Source organism: Caloenas nicobarica, chromosome 2 (assembly GCF_036013445.1).
Source record: "Caloenas nicobarica isolate bCalNic1 chromosome 2, bCalNic1.hap1, whole genome shotgun sequence".
Taxonomy (NCBI): domain Eukaryota; kingdom Metazoa; phylum Chordata; class Aves; order Columbiformes; family Columbidae; genus Caloenas; species Caloenas nicobarica.
In genome coordinates, this window is record NC_088246.1 from 55,993,477 (window position 1) to 56,014,293 (window position 20,817).

Sequence of the window (20,817 nt, forward strand, 5' to 3'; positions counted from 1 at the left end):
CTTGAATTGTTTGTACGCTGTTTGTGGGTAGTCGAAGGTTTGTTGTTGAAGGTTCCTCAGGGTTCTAGGTTGGTTGCTTAGGGTTTCTTGCTTCTGGCTTGTTTGGTTGAGATTGGTTGTTTCAGTTTGTCTGGTTTAGGTTGGTTGGTTGAGGCTGTTTTGGTTTAGCTTGGTTGAGGCTGGTTGAGGCTCATTGTTTCCAGGTGGTTGTTTTCGGATGCCTTTTTTACACTGTCTTATGTTTTTTGTACAATGTTTGTAGATTGATTGTAGCTTCTTTGTTTCTACACTATTTGGAGCTTGTTGTTTTGACTGTTGGTTGAAGTTTGTTGCTTTAGCTGGGTTTGTATTCGTTGTTTTAGGGTGTTTTTTTGAGGCTGGTTGGTTGAGGTAGATTGTTTGCAGGTTGCCTGTTTGTATGCCATTTCTGCTTGGTTGTTTTGGGGCTGTTTAAGTTGGGTTGAGGTTTGCTGGTTTAGCTTGGCTGCGGTTGGTTAGTTGGTGGCTTGAGGTTGTTTGGTGTCATTTGAATGTTGATTTCTGTCGTTTGGTTCAGGTGTTTTGGTATTGCTTGTTTTTATGTGGCTGGTTGGTTGATGTTGTTTAGGAAGGTTGTTTAGGGCAGGTTGTTAGAGTTTGGTTTTAGTGTTTTGGTCTAGAGGCTGGTTCTTGAAGGCTGTTTGGTTAAGGCTGTCTGGTTGAGGTCGGTTGGTTGAGGCGATTTGTGGTTGAGGTTGTTTAATGTCTGCTGAGCTAGGCTGGTAAGGAAGGCTGGTTGTTTTAGGCGGGATGTCTTAAGTTGTTTTCAGTTAGGTTGTTTTCAGCGTTTTGTTTGGGGTTGGCTTAGTTCGTTTGGTTTACGTCGTTCGGTTTATGTTGGTTTAGGTTATTGATTGTGGTTGTTTAGCGGAAGGGAAGGGGAGGGAAGGGAAAGGTTTTTTAAATGACTTCTGCTTATGTCAAAGAGTAGGCTTTTACTCGCATATGCTGTTCCAAAAACTGAGATAAAGTAGTGAGAAAGCCTGTTGCACTTCATACAGAATATCAGCTGCAAAATTAAAAATTGGTTTATGGTTCTCTTCACTTTCATTTATAGAGCTAAATGTTTGGCACCTCTGCAAATTAATCGCCAAAGCTTCTGAGGCAGAATTCTTGACTTCAGGTGCAAGATTATCATATGCCTTTCCCATGCAGTAACAAGTTGTTTAAAACTTTAGCTTTCATCTGGAAGCGTAAGGGAGGAACGGCATGAAGGGTGTTTGCTTTCAGAATTGGGAGCTGTCCCAAGAGCAGCAGCTCAGAGGCAATGCCTACAGGCGCACTTGGAGCATGACTGAAGATTTCTTGCAGCAGAAGCACAAATTCAGTCTCTTGCTTTCGTGTTCTTTGCTGTGCTGACCTCTAGGGAAGCTTTTCTGCAAAACTGTTTGCCAAAGCATTTGTATAGGGAGCTATTGTGACTTCACATCAGTCATTGCCTCTATTATGAACCAGGCATTTGGTGTCTAATCCAAAGTAGACCTTCACATGAAGCTGGAAGCTGGTTGTTGCTCCTTTGTCTCGTTCAGTATGCTTGAGTGAGTCAAGGTCTTGTTACATCTGAGCAAGGCTCAGTCAGCAAAGGAAATGCATCCTGAGTTAAGAAACGGGGTGATTCTTCTGAATATTTGTCAACTGAGAAGTTAAAAATTTGAAAAGGACTCTGTGCTCTGAGTTTGTGCAGGGCAGCATATATCTTCTAATCCAATGCTAAAACTGCTTCAGCAATGGATGAAGTTGATACCAACCGGTTAAGTTCTAGCCTGACTCCTTTGGGAAGAATGACTAGCTTGCTTTCCCAGAGGAGCTGGGGTGACTGGCGACTGTGCAAGTGTTTCCCATTAGCAGGTTATGAACTTGTTTTAGAAGGGACATTTCATGGGCTGAAAAGCCAGAAGGCTCTGCTTGGTCTGATGCTAGTTAGCAATTAAGCCCCCAAAAGAGAGAAATGAAATATTAAGGGCATGGAAGACAAGTATTTTTGTTTGTTTTCCAAGGACTATTTAAAGGAGGAGATGTTACAGGAAATATGCATGTTCCATAGGAAAGGCCTTGGAAACTTCTTTTTCTCCTGATGCTCAAACCGGGAAAATTTGCTGAGAATTGCCAACTAGGAGCCCTTTTTTTCTGGATGCAAAAGGGTGAAAGTGAGTCATATTGGCTATTGATGACCACTCTAGAGCAGTGCTTGTTTTCTCTCTCAAGTAGCCTGCTTCAGGCCCCTACCTCAGTTCTTTGCTTGAGCAGAAGACGTGACCACTCTTCCAGTGTGCAAAGTTTCACACAGTAGGCTCTTTTCAAGCCAAAACCCTAACAGTAATTAATTAGATACAAAGGATTATGATGGAAAAGGTTATTATTTTTCACTAAGTTCAGACTCCTACTATCACAGGCAACTACGCCACTTTCAATCCCTTTCATAAATTGGTCAATCTGTTGTTGGATTTCCGTTTGTTTTCTCGTAGTAGCAGAAGACTTCAAATACCCATTCTTTTCAGTAATAAAAGCCATACATTTACAGGCTGTGTTTATTGACGGTTTGCTTATAGCTGCTTGAACTAACTCTGTCTCCTCGAGCAAATGGTTCTTCTTTCTAGGTGTTTCTCTCCGTCTCTACCCTCAAGCTAATCTTACAGAACAGTGTGATTTCCTCCTTGTCTTCGTTATCCTAGACTAACCATGCTCTGCCAGTTTCCCCCAAAATTAAGATCTTGGTGTCACTGATGATCTTCATAGCTTTTTCTGCTCCTGTTGTGAATTCATCATTCTCTGAATAAGAATGACCAGAACAGACACAGACTCAACGATCTAGCAGTGACTTAAAGACAGCATTAATCTCTCTCAACTCTTTTCTAGTGTATGGGTTGCATTTGCCATTTCACTGGTAAATTCTCAAGTAAAGACACAGGAGGTCTTTAGCCTTCTCTGTTTTTTCCAACAGCTGAGTTCCCAGTTCATAGAAACATTCTTCTGGTTGGGAAGAACAAACACTGACATATTTAGTCCAGCCAGCTTTTCCACGGTGCCTTGGGAAACAAGAAATATTGCACTTCAGTTCCTAGACAATCCTAGGGCAAGATACAAACACAACTGCAGTCAAGGAATGGCAGAGGTAGTAACAAAAACAAACAAACAAAACCCCGAAACTAAACAACAGACAGTATATGTAGACCTCAGACTATTTTTCAGACTGTTTTTGTGAAATGGTTAGAAGACGTGAATGCATACGGTACTTCAGAGAGTAAAAATAAGTTGTCTTCTAAGATTTCCACGCTTAACCCAGGTTCCCTAGGATAATGAGATAATTAAATTCAGGCCAGGTAGTAGAGATACCACAGAAATCCTTATTTCTAGCTCTCTGCGTGCGTGGGGGAACGGTATTGCTTTTGTAAGAGAAAAAGCAGGTTGATACTGGAAGACCAGAAACACAACTTCAAAGAATGCTAGATAATCGTTATTGCTTGGGAGAAACAGAAAACTGGGCATCTTTCCCCACCACCAACATGCCAAAAACCGACCAGCCAAACAACAAAAAAACCCCCAACCCTAAGGAAAAATCCCTACCAGGTAAACAAAGAAGTTCCGAGGAATTCAGCTGAAAAATAAAGATCATCAGGCTACTGAAACTCTTCCTCTCTCTGTTTATCTCAATGGATTGACAGTTTGTCCTGTACCAGAAGGATATTGCTAAGGACTTTATGCATCATGGTGACAAAGACAGGACACAGAAACTTTAAAAAAATGAAGTACAACAAAAACCTTAACAAAAAAATGAGTAGTAACTTTGGCCATGAAGCATGTAGCACAGCCTCTTCCTTAGTGCATAACCAGCTCGAGTATCTATTTATTTCAATTTTATTGCATTAAAGATGGTGGGCAGTCACTCAGAACAGACTCTTGAGAGTCTTAATGCACTTTTGCAGATCCAACAAAGTATTTGAATAAAAAGCAAAATATGAGTTGAGGTTTTAACATTTTTTTTTAATTACGTAAGCATTAGCCCAAGCCATCCATGGGGTGGCTGTTCAGGAATTCCTTTTCTAAGGGCTCATTTTCTAGAGCTGGCATCCAAATACTTTTGAAGCTGATTGTATTTTGGCTGCACCTTTCCAAGTATGTTTTTCTCTAGTCTTTACCACTGTTTTCATGTGTGGACCATATGATAATACCTTGCAAGACAAGAGATACCTGCAAACACCATTTCTATGTCATAAGGTTTCAGCATGTTGTGGGACAACCAAGACCTTAATTTTTCAGATCACTGGTTCCCACACCATCGCAGGTGTCACTGACAAAACAGATCTTCTAACCTAATCTGGTGCTGCTTTCCCTCCTATGTACTCTTCCCTACTAAGCCTTGTGGAAACAAATCGTAATGCATCTTAAACTTTCTGTCTCTTCAGGAAGCCAACATTTGGCACTATATCATCAATGCCTTAAATGCTTCTGAAGGATTTCATTCTCTGAAAGGAATCTGTTTCAGGTGTACTTGGTTATGTCAGGAACCTATGGATTTCTATAGGTTTTCACTACCAAATCCTATCCCACCATTGTCTGATGGCTGAGAGCTGCCAACACTGACATGACTACTGTTGGCAAATCCTACAACCTAATGTAGCCAATTTCCAGGCAGAGTAAACTTGCTGTCATTAGCAGCTTAGGTTCTGGTCAAGAAGCTTCTCTGACAAGTCATGAGGCTCGTTCCACATGAGAAAAAACCAGCACTCTACTGCTAATCACATAACTCTTTCAAGTAATACATTCTTGCTCCAGAAATGCTAATGAATGCTTGGGAGTAAATTGGAAATTGCAGCCCGTGCTGAGTTGTCTAGGTCTGTCCCGTGTAATTAGCCATGGTCTCTACAACTGCCTCTGCGAGGTACTGTTGTTGGCTTTCTGGGTTTTGAGTTTGGTTTTTTTTAATGTACCAGAAGCCTGACAGTATACTTGTTTTGCTGAGTGCTTCTGTGTGTGCTGCAACACACACTGGAAGACCTCTCCATAGCTGCTGAATATTCACATGCACAATGAGCAGCAATGGCAATCAGTACAGCTGAGAACAGCCTCCAGGCCATTATGGAAAGACAAGCTGTTCCACAATAGCTGCAAATGAAGTCTGGGAAGTACTTAACCCAGTGGGGAAGGCACAAAGAATGCTGCTACGGACACTAAGCTGCGCAGAATTTTCATGATGCATAGCGTACTCATGAATAAACACAGTTTGACAAAGTATAAACACATCATCGTCTAGGTCAGAGTAATCCTTCTTGGATAGTGACCTTCTCTCCTGAAATGGCAGGTGGGCCAGCACACCAGGATCTTTCCTTCACCATCCTTTGGACATCGCTAAAGAGAAAAATTAATATGCTTGTTCTACACACAGCATGCGTCTGAAGAGAAAACCTGAAGGAAAGTGCATGCGTGTGTGTGTGTGTGTGCATAACTAGAGAAATATGTAATGGATGCTTTGATGACATTGCTTATAAGAAATGTGCGTTGGACAGAGAAATTAAGGGTGGAGTAAAATAACACACTTGCAAAAGGAGGCTTGCTGGAAGTGATGTACAGGACCTGGAAAGGAGGAATACTTTCGCTCAGGTTTAGAAAAAGAGAGGAAACCATTGGAGGGATTCAAGGAGTTGAAATACAAGAGTGGAAAAAAGGTGAGGTTTCTTGGTTTTGTTTGGTTTTAAGTCATGTTTTACACAGAAACATAATGAGTAGGTATGTAAGCTAGCTAACAACAATTAGACAGCAGGTGGCCAGAAGACTAGTAAATCACTAAGGAAAGACAACAAATTCTGCTTTTAAAGCACTTAGGATAACGTTCAAGCTGGTATGGCAGATATACCTAATGGGAAAAAAAATCGGCTCAAGAAGATGAATTGAAGTACAGGCAGCAGAGTAGCAGCTCTAGTCATGAAATTCAATGAAATCACAAAGAAGAAAAAGGTAGAGAAGGCAGAAAAAGAGAAGAAAGAGCTTGAGACTTTAGAGTCTGAAATCAGAAGAATTTTGGAAGAAAACCTGAAATACCCTAAATTGAAGTTAGTTTCAGTAGCAAAAACCCACAAAAACAAAAAAACAAACCAAAAAACCAACAACAACAAAAAACCAACCAAACAAACAACAATAAACCCCAAAAAATCAACAAAACAGAAAGCAATTAAACTGTTTTACTGTTCAGAGTTAAGCACACCTTGTAATAGGAGTGATTTCCTCCCAGGTGCTAGTTCAGCAAGAGTTCTCACACAACCAAGTTAATAATCAGAACCTACGTAGGATACAACCAGGAAAAATCACCCGCAGGCTTTCCTACAGTGCATTCTGGAGCCCCCTTTCAAGTTGGCCCAGCTATCACTCCTTCGTTGCTCTGTGCATTTTTTTTTCCTCCAGTGACTATTTTGACTAAAGCAAGCCAAAATATTAGGTGAACAATCATTTACCTTGCAAAACTCTCCTGAGTAACATTAAACATCACAAAAATTTAGCATGCCTTGATTCTTATAGGAGACACAATAGGTCTGACTGAACCCTTAGTGCCTTGCGTGGCCGTTCTCTGCTCTCACAACCGATGCCAAGTGATTGAAGACCCACCATAAGGTGGGCAAAGTGCCATATAGCCCTGCCTCGAGGGCTGGGTGAGGTCAGGGTGCCACTCCACTTCACAGGGTTAAGAAAGAAGAAAGAAAATAAGATTAACATTAAGGTTGTTCCTTAGGATCAGTCCTAAGGATTGAATTAACTCTCCAGCAACTCTCCTAGTCTATGGGCTGTTCCAGGAAGGAATAGCTTTATTACTGTGGAATATCCAGAGTATTTCAGCCAATATTGATTGGATAGAGAAACTAATTTTACCCTCTTCCTGGTTCCACTGTCAGACTGGAGGAGAACATTGCCCATTTAGAAATAAGATTTTACCACCTAGAAATCAGCTTTTAGTTCAGTATTCACTTCTGAAAACAGTTTAAATGATGACGATATATTCACAGGATTTGCTTTGGTGATTGGGAGCTAATAGTAGTTGGTGCAGTGAGTAAACTGGGAAGGGTGAAATAGGGCATCACTTCCCCTAGAGTGATCAGACCACTTCATTTGAATACTGTGCATGAACAAAATGTGTAACTCCCATGATCTGGCTAAAGCAAAAAACTCTTTATTATACTATGTGTAGCATACCGTTCGGTTTTACCTGATTTGCAATTTTGCAATTTCTTAAATTTTGTGAAGAAATTACTCGTAATGCTCCGTGGAGCAAAGCAGCACAGAGAGGAGACCTGGTCACATCAGATTCTTTGCATTAGATCAACTTTTAAAGTAAAACAAAGGATGGTAATCCTAAATCTGCCTTATGCCCCTTGCCGTTGATAGCAATCAGACTGAGGATGCACTCCGCCTGAACTGCTTCAGTAATACCACACATCAGCACTTAAATTCACTTAGACTTATGGCAAGGTTGCCTGACAGCAGTGCACCGTAGTAGCAAACTTAGTATCTCACAAGTGTTTTATTAGGTCTCCTCTTATCGCTGCTCTTAACTGAATAACTAAGAAAAAAAAATACTCCAACACATGTTCACTATTTCATGCCTCTTCAGTAACACTGCTGATGGCAAACAATAGCAATGACCAAGATTGTCAGCAGGAAGGAAACCTTTCTTTGTGGTCTGTTTACATCTTCTTGCATGCATCACTAAACCTTGTGTTTAACTCGCTGCCTTTATCTAAAAGAAGAAATAATTTTGTCCTTCACCTGTGAGTTTGTGGTATTTTTTTGCTTCCCTTTCAGACTCTAAACACTTGAGAGAGGGGCCTGAAAATGAAAAGTGTAGTTTTTCTCTCACTTAACCATGCCGTAAATTCTGGTGAGCCAACAGCCTATATACATGAATCGGCTCAACTGAAAATAACAGATGTATTGCTCAAATTGTATTACTTTATTAGAATACTATAAATTCCAAATTTTCAGTCAATTTCACTTAAGGAAGGAACTTATAAATGACATTTTAGTGGTGACATTTAGTGCTTACACAAGCCAGCAGGTAGATACTTTGGCTCTTTCTTTGAAAGGTCTTCAACTACCACTTCTTGACCTGCAGATCTCAAGATTGTGTGGATTCCTGCTCACTGCAGTTCTGCTCTGGCACTGGATTTCATCTGAGGCCTTAGAGGGACGTACCCTTTCTGTAATCATCGTGTGGTATTGTGTAAGGTGAGGCAGGCATCAGTTGGGTATTTGCTCGTGTTGCACTTCAGTAGAGGAAAACTGACTTGCTACCAAATGGAATTAAAACTTTGTTATTAAATTAAATCCTTCATATGAAAATTACTAACTGGACAGCAATTTATGCTTTAGCTAGCTCGTGAGGAGGCTAGAGCTACTTCTTATCAGGTGTGGCGGACACCTTTCTATACACTTGTAGCCGAAATAAATCTCTTCTAAAATTCACTTTAAAGGAAATTTCAGCAGTTCTCATCCACTGAATTTTGTCTTCTCAGAAGACCCGTTTTGCACCTGTGTAGAGATCCACACAAAGCTCTTAAACACCTTGTTTTGTAAAATGTTTAAAACCATGATTGTTCATATCTCTTTATATAATTTAATAAATCTCCCTGTAAATTTGATATTCTGTCCACCACAACATTTTGCTCATAGGTTTTCCTAAGAGTGCTGATTCTTGGGAGCTTTATAGGCTTTCATGCTTTTAATGCTGATTTCAGCTATGGAAAGCTCTTAGGTCAGGAACACTACGAATTGGGGGAAGGTGGAAAGCTTGAGCTCGTATGTTTTTCTGCCACTTTCTTGTAGTCTCTATAGGCGATTTAATCCTGCTACAGCATTTGTAATCGAAAGCCACTGGGAAAACACGAACACACTTTGTATGTTAAGGCAGTGTCACCGTTTACTGCAAGGTGACAATAAACTGTGGCACATGCTCTCTGTTAACCCCCCACTCTCCCCACTAAGGAAAAAGTAATAGGAGGAAAAGGGAGAAAGACTTGCAAGTTTTAAATGCTTTACTAATGCTACTAATAAATAGAGAAAATAATACAAAATAAACAAAACCACTCTTGAACTTCCCGGGGCAGAGTCAGCATCACTCCAGCACCTGCAGGGCAGGCACCCAGAAGTCCTGGGCTGGACTCTGCAGCAAACCGGAGCTGGATTCATGGATGCAGGGCCTGGAACCAGGCCTGGGATCACAGGCACGACAGGCAGGGTCCTCTTCAGATGCCGGCCATAGTCGAAGAAAGCTCCCTCTTCTATAGGATGTATGACATGTATGGGATGGAATACTCAAGTCAGTTTTAGTCACCTCTTCTGTCTGCTCCTCCTTGCAAATACACCCCTCTCGCTTATGGGACTTTATCAGTATCCTTGGTTGCTACAGCAATAAATCTAAACATGGGCCTCTTCTGCATTCCATTGGTCATCTTATCAGCTCAGGAGCGCAACGTCTCAAAAAACATGCAGCTGAATTCAGAAAAGCGCACTTACTTAGAAGGTACTTAGAAGAACTTAGTTGAAAGGAAAATTCACTGAAAGAGAACTGGTCTTGCTTTCAACAAAACCAGGACAGGCAGAATGAAATTCCTGCTACACTGCTCATGCATGTGCTCCGAATGGGGCAGGTGCAGGGCTACGACAGAATATTTTTTTGCTTGACTATACATTCATAAATATATACAGAATCTAAACGGATACTGAAGAGAAGCTGCTAAATTTATGTATACTGTGATTAAGTTACAAAAGACATACCCATCATTAACCAATTGACATGAGATAAATGCTTTTTGGCCATCTGCAAAATGAGGGGATATTTCTCAAGTTCTAGATCCTTCTGCATGACAAGAGGGAGACAGAAGATTAAGTAATACATTGTTTAGAAGCAGAGCGCTTAGCTTATATTTAACTAATAATTAATAGATGTAAGTAAGAAACTAAACAATTTTAACTAACATCATCAATTATTTCTTAGTATAGATGTGAAATTTTTCAAAAACTGTAATGCATATGTAATAATTATGTGAATACAAGCAATGCAAGAGCATCCAGCCTTTGGAGCGCTTATGGAGGATGATCCACAGCGCTGATAAAATAAAGAATGCCGCTTAACAGTATAATTGACTCTGCTGTTTATTTCTCCATTTCAATATGTAAAAATCACAGAATGCTAGGGATTGGAAGGGACCCCGAAAGATCATCCAGTCCAATCCCCCTGCCGGAGCAGGAACACCCAGATGAGGTTACACAGGAAGGCGTCCAGGCGGGTTTTGAATGTCTCCAGAGAAGGAGACTCCACAACCTCCCTGGGCAGCCTGTTCCAGTGCTCTGTCACCCTCACTGAGAAGAAGTTTCTTCTCATATTTAAGTGGAACCTCCTGTGTTCCAGTTTGTACCCATTGCCCCTTGTCCTATCATTGGTTGTCACCGAGAAGAGCCTGGCTCCATCCTCGTGACACTCACCCTTTATATATTTATAAACATTGATGAGGTCACCCCTCAGTCTCCTCCAAGCTAAAGAGACCCAGCTCCTTCAGCTGTTTGCACGACAGAGATTTTAAACGGAGCTCTCCCGCGGCACCCCTCGGCGGCAGGGCTGCCGTGCCCGCGCACCGGCCGCTGTGGAAGAGACGCGGGGGCGCCGACACCATGGGCCGCCCCTCCGCCCCATAGCCCGAGACGGAGCGCCCCAAGAGCCGCGGTCCCTCAGTGGAGAAACACCACCCGCTGCCCGGGGCGCCTCGCTCGCCGCTCCCCACCCGAGCGGCCCCACCGCTCCAGCTCCGGCCCGCAGAGCGGGAGGAGCCCCGGCACACGGAGCAGCCGCCACTAGGAGCGCTCCGCTCCCCCGGGCCGGATGAGACCCCTGACCCCCGCGACCGGAAGCGCCCCTTCCCTCCGCCGGCGGGGCGAGCGCGGCGCAGCTACAGCCACCAGCGTCATCTCGCGAGAGCCTCCCGGGAGGATGGGGCGGGGGGGAGGGGCCAGTTCTCGCGAGAGCGGGGCGGTGCTCCCGGCTCCGGGCATGCGGACGAGGGCGCGGGCCCGCGCGCGATTGGCGGGGCGCGGCCCCCACCTCCGCCGCCGGCCCCGCGCATGCGCCGCGCGCCACCGGGCCGTGTCCCCGGTGCGTGTGTATGCGTGTGTCACCCGCGCGCAGCGCAGAGGCCGCGCCAGCGCTCACGGCTGCCGGCGACTCGGGACCGGGCACCTGGGACCCACCGGGCAGGGTAAGCGGGCTCGGGGCCAGCGCAGGGCCGCGCGCCGCCTCGGACACCCCGCCCGGAGGCGGCCCGGCACGGCACGGCCTGACCCCGCCGCCCGGCCGGGGAGCGGGCGAGGGAGGAAGCGGCGGCTCCGCGGCCCGCGCCCGGCGTCCGCACCCCCGCGCAGCGCCGCCCGGCGCCGGACGAGGCAGCCGCGGCCCGGGATGGAGTGAGCAGGCCGCCGCCAGGAGACACTTCCGCGTTGCGGGAGGCCGCGCCGGGTCTGCGGGAGGCTCCCGCCGCACCGGCCAGCGCCCGCCCCTCGCCCCGGCCCCGGCCCCAGCCCGAACGCGGGCGGCGCGACCCCCTATGTGGCGGCGCGGCCCCATGTGAGGCGGCGCGGCCGGGCGGGCTGCGAGGCGGGCCGGGCCCCGGGGAGCGAGGGAGCGAGCGAGGCCCCGGTGCCGGCCGGCGGGTGTCCCCGTGTGTCTGCGCGGCGCCGGGTCTCCATGGCGCCGGCAGCGCCCTGAGGGCGGCGGCGGCGGCGGATTCCCTAGGCCGCGTCCTCGGCCGTGAGTGAGCTCGATGCCGAGCACCTCGGACGCGGCGGCCGGCGGGAGCGGGGGAAGCCGGGGCTGGGGGAGCGGCGGCGGCGGCAGCAGCTCGGCGGTGGAGGCGGCGGCCGACAAGAAGCGGCTGCATCACCGCAGACGGAAGCGCTTCGCGGCCCAGCCGCAGCCTCCCCCCCCGCCGCCGGCCCCTCACCCGCTGCTCTTCCCGCTCCTGCAGCCGCCCCTCCTGCAGCCCCCGCTCCTGCAGCCGCCGCTGCCGCCGCAGTCCCTGCTCTTCCTGGCGGCCACCGGCGCCTCCTCCTGCTGCGGGGACGGGGGGGAGCGGAAGCGGCCGCGGGGCAAGCGGCGCACGGGCTCCCGGCACAAGCGGCGGCGGGGCCGCGGGGGCGGTGGCGGCGGCGGGACCCAGGAGGCGGAGAAGCGGCGCGGTAGCGCGGGGCTGAGCACTCTGGTGGAGGAGTACGACGACGTGAGCTCCCAGTCCGAAGGGCTGGTGGGCGGCGGCGCGGCCGGCGGCGGCGGCGCGGGCAGCGGCGGGGGGAGCCCGGCCTCCTCTTCGGGCGGTGGCGGTGGGACCCAGCGACAGAGGGGCGAGGCGGAGCGGAGCAGCCGGTCCCGCCGGGAGCACCGCGGCAGCAGCGGCCGCTCCAAGGAGCGGCACCGGGAGCACCGCCGGCGGGGGGAGGAGAAGGCGCAGCAGGAGGGGGCGTCGGCGGGCCGCGGGGGAGCCGAGGCCTCCTCGTCCTCCTCCAAGTCCCGCAGCCGCCACAATCACAGCGGAGGCCAGGACCGGGAGGGACTCAAGAGCAGCAGCGGCGGCGGCAGCGACGGCCGCAGGAAGGGCTCCCTCACCTCACCCGGCAGCGGCAGGAAAGAGCGGGAGAGCAAAGCGCACCGGAGCTGGACTAAAGCGGCCAAGGAGCCGCCATCGGCTTACAAGGACCCGCCGAAGGCCTACAGAGATGACAAGCCTGAGCCCAAGGCCTACCGGCGACAGCGCTCGTCCCCCAGCCCCGGCCGGGATGACAGCCCCCCGCTGCATCGCTCCTCGCAGAGCCAGCGGAGCCGCAAGTCGCTCAGCCCGGTGGGCGGCCGCTCGCCCCTCAGCCCCTACAGTCGCCGCCGCTCCCCCAGCTACAGCCGGCACAGCTCCTATGAGCGCGGCGGGGATGTCTCACCCAGCCCCTACAGCAGTTGGCGCCGGTCAAGGAGTCCCTACAGCCCCGTTATCCGGTGAGTCCGAGCGCGGTGGGTGGAAGGAGGGACAATGGGGGTGAGGGGGGAGCTCGGTGTGTGGAGGAGAGGAGTTGTGGCTGGGGCTGGGCTGGAGGGCAGGCCGGAGAGGCTTGCATTTAGCAACAGAAGCTCTCCTTCTTGCCCTCTTGCTGCCAGATAGCTGGGGTGGGGGGAAGGGGAGTGGGACACATACAAAGATCTTCCTGCCCTGTCTGGGCGACAAAGTGAGGTGCAGGTGCCTGTGACAGTTCTGTGGCTAGTTTATGGGAGACCACCTAGCTGGAAAAAGGCTTTTTAAGTATTAAAGGGCATGAGAACATTTCCAGCTCAGAATGAATGAAAATACTTCTTGGAGGACAAGTTTTCCGAAGGACTGGACTTGGTTTTTAAATCTTTGCTTACAAAGTGTGGAGATTCTCAGGTACATTCTTATGTATCCTATTCCCCGATGAAAGGATACGTGTTAAATGTATTTGTGTTTGGTTTAATGCGTACTAATCTGAAGAGCAAACAAGCTGGCAGGCAATTTGTATTACAAGTGTTTCTTGTTCTTTTTAGAGGTCTATAGAAAGACTTAGATTTTTTGTTTTGCTAGGAAAAGGAGCTAATGTCAAGTTTTTTTAAACTGTCTCTTGTGCTTTACACAACCTATGAAAATGTATGTAATTGCTTTTCCTGGTAAGATTATGTACTTCTATATATTTGACGAGTGCTTGCAAGTCATTTTGTTGCTGTTAATGGGAGCTCAGAATGTAAAGGTCAGCGTTGTTCTGTCTTTTTGTATTATATATGGAGAGGCAACATGGGCTGTATCTTTCTAAGCAGATAGAAACTGTGTTTCAGAATTAAAGCTCTTGAAATACTTAAAGCTGAAGCAAAACAACTGGGTATTGAAAGCATTTGCTTAGTAGTATTTGTAAGTGAAAATATTTATTTCCCACGTTGGTATGTTACTGTTGCCTCATTGTTTATAGGCTTACTTAAATCCACATCTGGACTTCAATTTTAAATATATCGTGTGATTTGCCATTCCATTGGCAAGAGTTTTGTTTACAAGGCATTACCTGGTGGCTTATCTGAGAACTGTTCCCTGGTATTTCCAATGAGCACTTTTTGTTGGTTACCATTTGGGGCGTCCCATAGTGTATTCAGTGAGGATGCTGAAGCCGTTCCTGTTTTGCTGTTGGTCAGGTTTGCTGTCCTGGGTGTGCATTGAATGCTGTTTAAAGAGCAAAGTAACAAAACTGTGTCCTACTTTGTTCAGAGAGAACAAAGATGCCTTTGGAAAAAAAAATAGTGATTGTTTTAAGGCATGGTTGCATGGCATAATTTTGTAAACAATAGGATGTTTCAAGCAGAAAACACTGTGAGTGCTCTGAAAAGCAGCACATTGTCATTGTTCTGTGAGAGCCTGTTAGGAGTGGTTGAGGATACTCCTTCAAGATTATTTGGATCATAGAATAGTGAGAATATTATGTGCGTGGTTTGATTTAAATGCTCTAGGAATCAGATTGTTTTCTGTAGATGCTTATATCCTGGAATAAGAAAGCTACTAATGGTGAACAAAATCATATACGCTAGGTTTGCACTTAAGAATTAGCTGTATTAGTCAGATTAACAGTCCAGTTAGTTTAGGATCCTGATTTACGCACTGGCTGACAGGGCTGTAGTGGAAGGTACAGGAAGTCTTGTATAGGGAACAGTTACAGAACAAAGATTCGTAGGAGTGTTGTGTTTCTTTTTTTCTGTTGTTACTTGGCCTGTGATTTGAAGCATGAGAGTTTAAAATCTCCTGATTTTTGTATTGTCTCTGTGGTGTATAAACCTTCCTTGAGCTGCAGATCCGTTCCTAGGAGTTGGCTTTGTTTCTTCATACATTCATTCCTCCAGTTAAATTGTAATTTGCGTTTCATCTTTAAGTGTATACAGATAAATTACTTTGTTAAGAAATGCAGATTGTCAGGTTTGCTAGAGAGAGATTAGAATGGCCAGAGTTTGCTGTATGTAGACAGCAAGGTCTGTCTGTCCTGATGTGGCATTCGTTGTAAAAATGTCATTTTCACAGAAAAGGAAAGAAACCAAAGTGTGAAGATAAGCTCAGTTGTTCATAATGTTTGCCTCGTATGGAGAAACGCAAGCTAGTGTTTCTCTGCTCCCATACAGCTATTACGCATTATGTGTATTGCAGTGACAGTAGGGAAATAAAGGTGGGAGGCATTTATACATTGTTTTAGCCATTCAAAACTGTGTCATAATCAGTTTTTGTGCTTCACTCTGTGACACTGCATCCACAACACTGAAAATTTTTTGTTGTGCTGCTTAGATCATGGTATAGTGGCCTTAGACTTGATAGAATATTATGGTTTCATGAAGGCAACAGCTTCTTACTGCACCTGTTGTCTTTATCTGGATGATTTAAAGACTTAATTCTGGGCTTGTATCCAGCTGTAATGGTGTCAAGACAGTAAGAAATTTGTGTGTGACTGAGCATTCCATGCTGCAAGTCTTTTTGCTCTTTTCATTCTGTATCTCATATATGTAACTTCTGTGATGTTATATAAATTACCTAGTTATTTTGGTATGTAGAAATTGAGAATGAAGTGGTTCTAGCATGTATGGAAAACTCACATGTCTAGAGTGCTGATTTTTTCGTATAGGTCTCTGAGCTGCTTAGGGAGAAACTTCTAGTAAACAGTTGAAGAGAAACAAGTGAAGTCAGCTTTTGCTCGTTTGAATCACTGGTTTTCTCAAGCTGCAGCAACAGTGCAGTTGTGGGTTGAGTTTTGAATTGCAGTAGTGACTAACTACTGTCTTTCAGTGATGTTGCCTGGATATGGGTTCTGAAGAGAAGCAAAGACACTAGATATGCGTTCCACATTTGGAAAATTCGCTTTGAATGGTAGACTAATTACTTTTTCCTTTATAACAGTAGTAGATGTCTGTTTTGGGCAAAACTGATTGTGTGAGCTGTTTCCACTTGTTGGACAAAACTTCTTTACTTGCTGCTGGTGGATTTGTATTACCATATTTTCTTGTGGATAGTAACACAGCTGTTCTAAAGTAGCACATGCACATTTTCAAAATGGAAATTCTTCCATAATACCAAAAGTATGACGTATTTATTTCTGTACTGATAAGATGACTGGATTTTAAAAAAAAATCACTAAGAAATAAAGAGGAGGGGAGAAAAAAAGAAGAAAACCCCGTGGCTGACAAAATAAGTTTTCACAGTCTGTCTTTGGAAACTGGTTTAGGATGAAATTGTAGGAAGAGAGGAACTATTTTTCATAACTTCAGTCAGGTCATATGCTATGTGATCACACATTTAATTCAGTTAGTTGTATAGATGAGTAATCACATTTTTCCAAATTTGGATACACCTACCTATCTGCCTAGATTAAAGTTTAAGTGGGTGGGGCACTACTAGCCTAGTACTACTGTGTATGTGGATGTTGCTTGTAGGAAAAACAAGAGATTGCTTTTCTTGTTGGTGTTATAGAGCCGTCTCATACTCTAGCTGTAGCTAGTCCATAGTAGTGAGGCTCTGCAAAATCTGGGTCATTTATGTACAAAACCAAAACAAGCATAGGGAAAACGGTGAAGTGGTAAAATACATAAATACATATTCAGCTAGTAACGGCCTACTTCATGGAGAACACACTGTTTCATATACTGATATAAAATTAAAAAACCCAACAACTTTGAATCCAGTAATTGTGCCACTTTTGGACTTAAAGTAGTAAGAAAGGTTTTAAAATATTTTTTTCCCCTTGCTTGGTGAAAATATTTTTTTGTTTGTTTTGGTTTGGGTTGTTGTTGTTGGGGCTTTTGTTTTGGTTTTGTGTTTGTTTTTTCTGTTTGTTTGGGTTTTTTTTACATAAAGCTCTCTAATCTTGTTTACTACAACTGTATTTTACAGAATTTAAAATGTGAAACTGTAAGTTCTCACTGTTTGGAATATTTAATTTTTCCAGTGCGTATTGAGGCTCTTGCTCTAGTACACGTGAATTTATTACGATATGTTTTCTTAATTGGCAGTGGATTTTGCATTTTGCCCAACCATGTTGATGTCCCTTTCCTTTTCCTCATCATGCTGTTTCTTTTCTTGTTGTGGGAACAGATCTCATTTGAAAAAATTGACTTTTGATGTGTTTAGAACATAGTACCTGAGTTGGCTTCTTGCTGGTTGATTTCTTTGTAGGCAGAGTTCTCATCTGAAAATAACAGGGTTATAAAGCAGATTTAAGAAAAATGTCAGAATTTTTCAGTATTCCAGTACTTTATGTATTGGACACCCTTTTAAAGATTTATATTTTGAATCGGTAAGGCAAGTTATGTAGTCTTCTCGCACAAAGCAGCTGCATAGGTGGTTGGTTGTAAAGCTGCTTACAATATAACCTTCAACTAGTGGCTAGAGAAAATAAATAAAATTAATTAATTATAAGGTATGAAGTGAGAGAGCGCTATTAATGTTATGGCTTAAAGAAATTAATTACACGTTAGCCTGCTAGTGCAACATGGAAAAGCTATACTATGAACTAAGATGTTTCGTCATGGTGGTTTGTGTTACTGAGTGATTATAAATGTCTTGGAAGATCTGCAGTGAAGCCAATTGATTAAATTTAGGTCTCCCTTTTCAAATACACTGTGACCTTAGCATGCAGGGGAAGATGGCAGTGCTTAGTCAGTACTGCAGTGGTGGTTAATAAAAAAGAGCTGGGCTATAGTCAAGTGTTTTAACCTCCTTCGGTCTGTTCCGTTTCTTGTTTTTCTGCTTTTATTCTTATGAATCCCTTTGTTTTGTGTCTTGTCAAAAAGTTACTGACAATCAGTTCCCTTGTTCAACTCTGTAGGCACTGATATATTCGGAGTACAATATTGTTTGCGCTTAGGTAACATGTGTAGCTGACTGCTAGCATGTTGGATTTAGCTTCCTCCTAAAGCGGTTAAGAAGAAAAGAGGTTTTCAAGTTTACATACATGAGAAGGTAACACATGACCATTCTGATTTGTCAATAAAATGTAATGCCTTTTGTGTTTGTGTGTGTGTTAAAATTAAGGGAGGATTGGAATGGGAAAGAAAGAAGCACCTTGGAAAGTAGCATGGCAAGAAAAAACATGCAAGCTGAGTAAGACCCCATTCCTGAAATCTGCCACGTTTAACACTATAATTTTTCTTTCCTCTCTGCTTTCAAATATCAAGATGGTAAAATATAGCACTTCAAGCTTTCAGTTACTATTTGGAATGGTATTGTTCTGTGCTTGAGAATGTAAGTGATAATACAGCAGTAGATTTTTTGTTATTGTTCTTGTTAAATTCATTAATAAATCTCCTGTTTGGTAATTGATAAGTTAACCAGTGAAGTAACCAGTGAAGTCTAATAGAATGTCGCATTTCGAAAAGGGGAACCATTGTAATAGTTTTGAAACTTGTAACTAATGGTACTTTGGTGTCCTAAGTAGGTTTTTATACAGTGAATAAGTACATTGTATTAAGCAGAGAAAAAAGTGAATACTGTTTTGTTTAATGAAATTTAGTGTGCTAGGTAAAAGAAAGGCATTCTTTTTGTTGTTCTGAAAAATGGAGGGAAGCAGTGTTGAGTTTTGATTTTGAGTTGACTTGCTTACTTGTGCTTTTTTCCTCTATCAGTCTCTTTAAATCTGCCTCCTCTTATATGTGTTTTGCAGGTAATATCTTGATCTTCTTTTCCAATTTCATTTTATAGCTAGACATAACATTATGTAATTACTTCAATTTCCCTTTGCAGCTAATCTAGTTGTGCTCCTAGTCTCCTTTGTTGCTGTCTCCAGAGAAGAAAAAAAAAAGGCAGCTTTATATAAAGAACTTCTTAGTTCTAATGCAGGCTAGTCATACTGATACTTATGGGTTTTTAGGCAAATCAGTTTTCTTTTTGGGGGTTTGTTTCTCCTACCCCCATGTATAAAAACCTATTGAAATTCGTATATGATTCAGAAGTTATTTTATGAATGTCATGAAATCTGACAGTTTTCCTCTCTGTAGGGATATAGAGCTGTCTGAAATGAATTCAAGGTGCTCGTAGAAAACTGTTAATGGATAAGCATGGCAAAGGTACTTGTAAATGAGGCAGAACTTGTGGGAAGAAGCATCAGAAGAAACGTACCTGGAACAGTGACTTCTCAGTAGTCTCTCCCCGTGTGTATTACCAGCAGATGTTGGTGCGTTTGTTTTGGGAGGTTTGGATGTGGCCCTTGGCTTTAGTACACTGATCTCTCTAGGACTGGGAAAAAAAAGTCCAGATTGTTTGGTTGGATTTGTTTGCCATTTGCAACACGTTTCTGTGCAGTCATAGCCACCGTTCTTTTGTTCCCATTTACTCCTAACTGAAGACAAAATAGTTGGTGGCAAATGAATGTCAGATAAGGCATTTTATGTATGTTCGTATGCATGCACGCACATTTAACCGAAATCTGTTGGAAGATTTAGAGAGTACTGCACGTTTCAGATATCCTGATTTTTTTTTTTTTTTTTCAGGGTCCCATTAAAATGTTAGTGTCCTGTTAAACAGCAGACACTGGTTATTGTGTGAGCCCATTTCTGTGCTGCAGTGACTTCAACTTTTATATCAAATGAGTGTTAGCTCTAAACAGTGAGTTGGCTGGTTTTGTTATGTATAAGGCAGTATTTCTCCACTCTCAGAGTTCTGTATACACTTTGAGGGGAGGCTCATAAATGTCCATAGTTTTGTTTTTGTGGCATTTTTATAGATGGAAACATGTACATAAGTTTTGTCTAGCATGGAACGTTTTCTTGGGACTTTTGCACTGGTGAAAGAAAGTGATAGTTGAATATTTGAAAATATCATTAGGCTTATGAAAACACCAGATTTTATAGTTGTAACTTGAATCACTAGCACTTTGACAAAGCTGCCTATTACTTAAGAGTCAGCATTTGTCTGTTTAGTTGAAAGTGTTAATGTTTTTGCTCTAAGTCCCTTGGGTCTAGTCCAGTGGACAAGGTACAGCAAGGAATTCTTGCAAAGGTCTTTGAGATGCTAAAAGAAGTTCTAGTTTATTATTAACACAGACGTGCATTATGTAATGCAACTTCCTCCCCCTCCAGCCCGACATAAAAATAATTAAAAACTTTTGGAAAAATTAAAACAGTGCACAAATTATACTCAGTCAACTGGAACAGGCTCCCCAGGGAGGTGTCACGGCCCCAAGCCTGACAGTGTTCAAGAAGAGACTGCACAAGGCCCTCAGACACATGGTGTGAACTGCGGGGTTGTCCTGTGCAGGGACAGGAGTTGGACTCGATGATCCTTGTGGGTCCCTTCCAACTCAGGACATTCTATGATTCTACAACAAATATAACTAGGCTACTATCATTTTCATCTGCTGTTAAGGGCTGTAGTCTGTACTGGAACTGAAACTTGTACGCATGTGTATTTGCTGTCTCCCATATGGGTGAAATTCTGACATGAGAAAGTTATGCTATTGTCATTCGGGGCATGAAACCTGGCGTGGAGAATGTTGGGTTTTTGCTGAGCTTGTATAAATCCATGTTCACATCTGAGACTCTCTTGACTAATGCGGTTAAAATACATACATCAAACCACTGTCAATGTTTGGCTTCCTTATGTTTGTTTTTGAAGAAGGTATAAAGATTTAGGTTATTTTTGCCCCAGCTTTTCAAAACTTCCTCTTCCCTATCAAGTTATGGTAGCTGATCAGGTGAACATTTGCAGTTGCTAATTTGAACAGATTTTCTCATTTCGT

The 20,817-nt window shown here is 44.1% G+C and overlaps 2 protein-coding genes across 10 annotated transcripts in view; both read left to right on the top strand.

Moving 5' to 3' along the window:
* RALA (RAS like proto-oncogene A) overlaps nucleotides 1–10,153 on the top strand; it is a 183,272-nt gene extending 173,119 nt beyond the window's left edge. For 2 of the 5 annotated variants that reach the window (XM_065628618.1, XM_065628619.1), the window contains exons 5-6: nucleotides 8,138–8,250; nucleotides 9,129–10,153. In XM_065628618.1, coding sequence (XP_065484690.1) covers nucleotides 8,138–8,250; nucleotides 9,129–9,351 — 336 coding nt within the window. In that variant the 3' untranslated portion in view covers nucleotides 9,352–10,153. Of the gene's footprint in view, nucleotides 1–8,108 lie in introns of all 5 variants that reach the window. The other 3 variants (XM_065628624.1, XM_065628623.1, XM_065628621.1) reach the window with 3 other exon arrangements.
* Nucleotides 10,154–11,167: 1,014 nt separating this feature from the next.
* Nucleotides 11,168–20,817, top strand: part of CDK13 (cyclin dependent kinase 13) — a 47,822-nt gene continuing 38,172 nt past the window's right edge. For all 5 annotated transcript variants that reach the window (XM_065627594.1, XM_065627596.1, XM_065627597.1 and 2 more), the window contains exon 1: nucleotides 11,168–13,054. In XM_065627594.1, coding sequence (XP_065483666.1) covers nucleotides 11,835–13,054 — 1,220 coding nt within the window. In that variant the 5' untranslated portion in view covers nucleotides 11,168–11,834. The remainder of the gene's footprint in view (nucleotides 13,055–20,817) is intronic.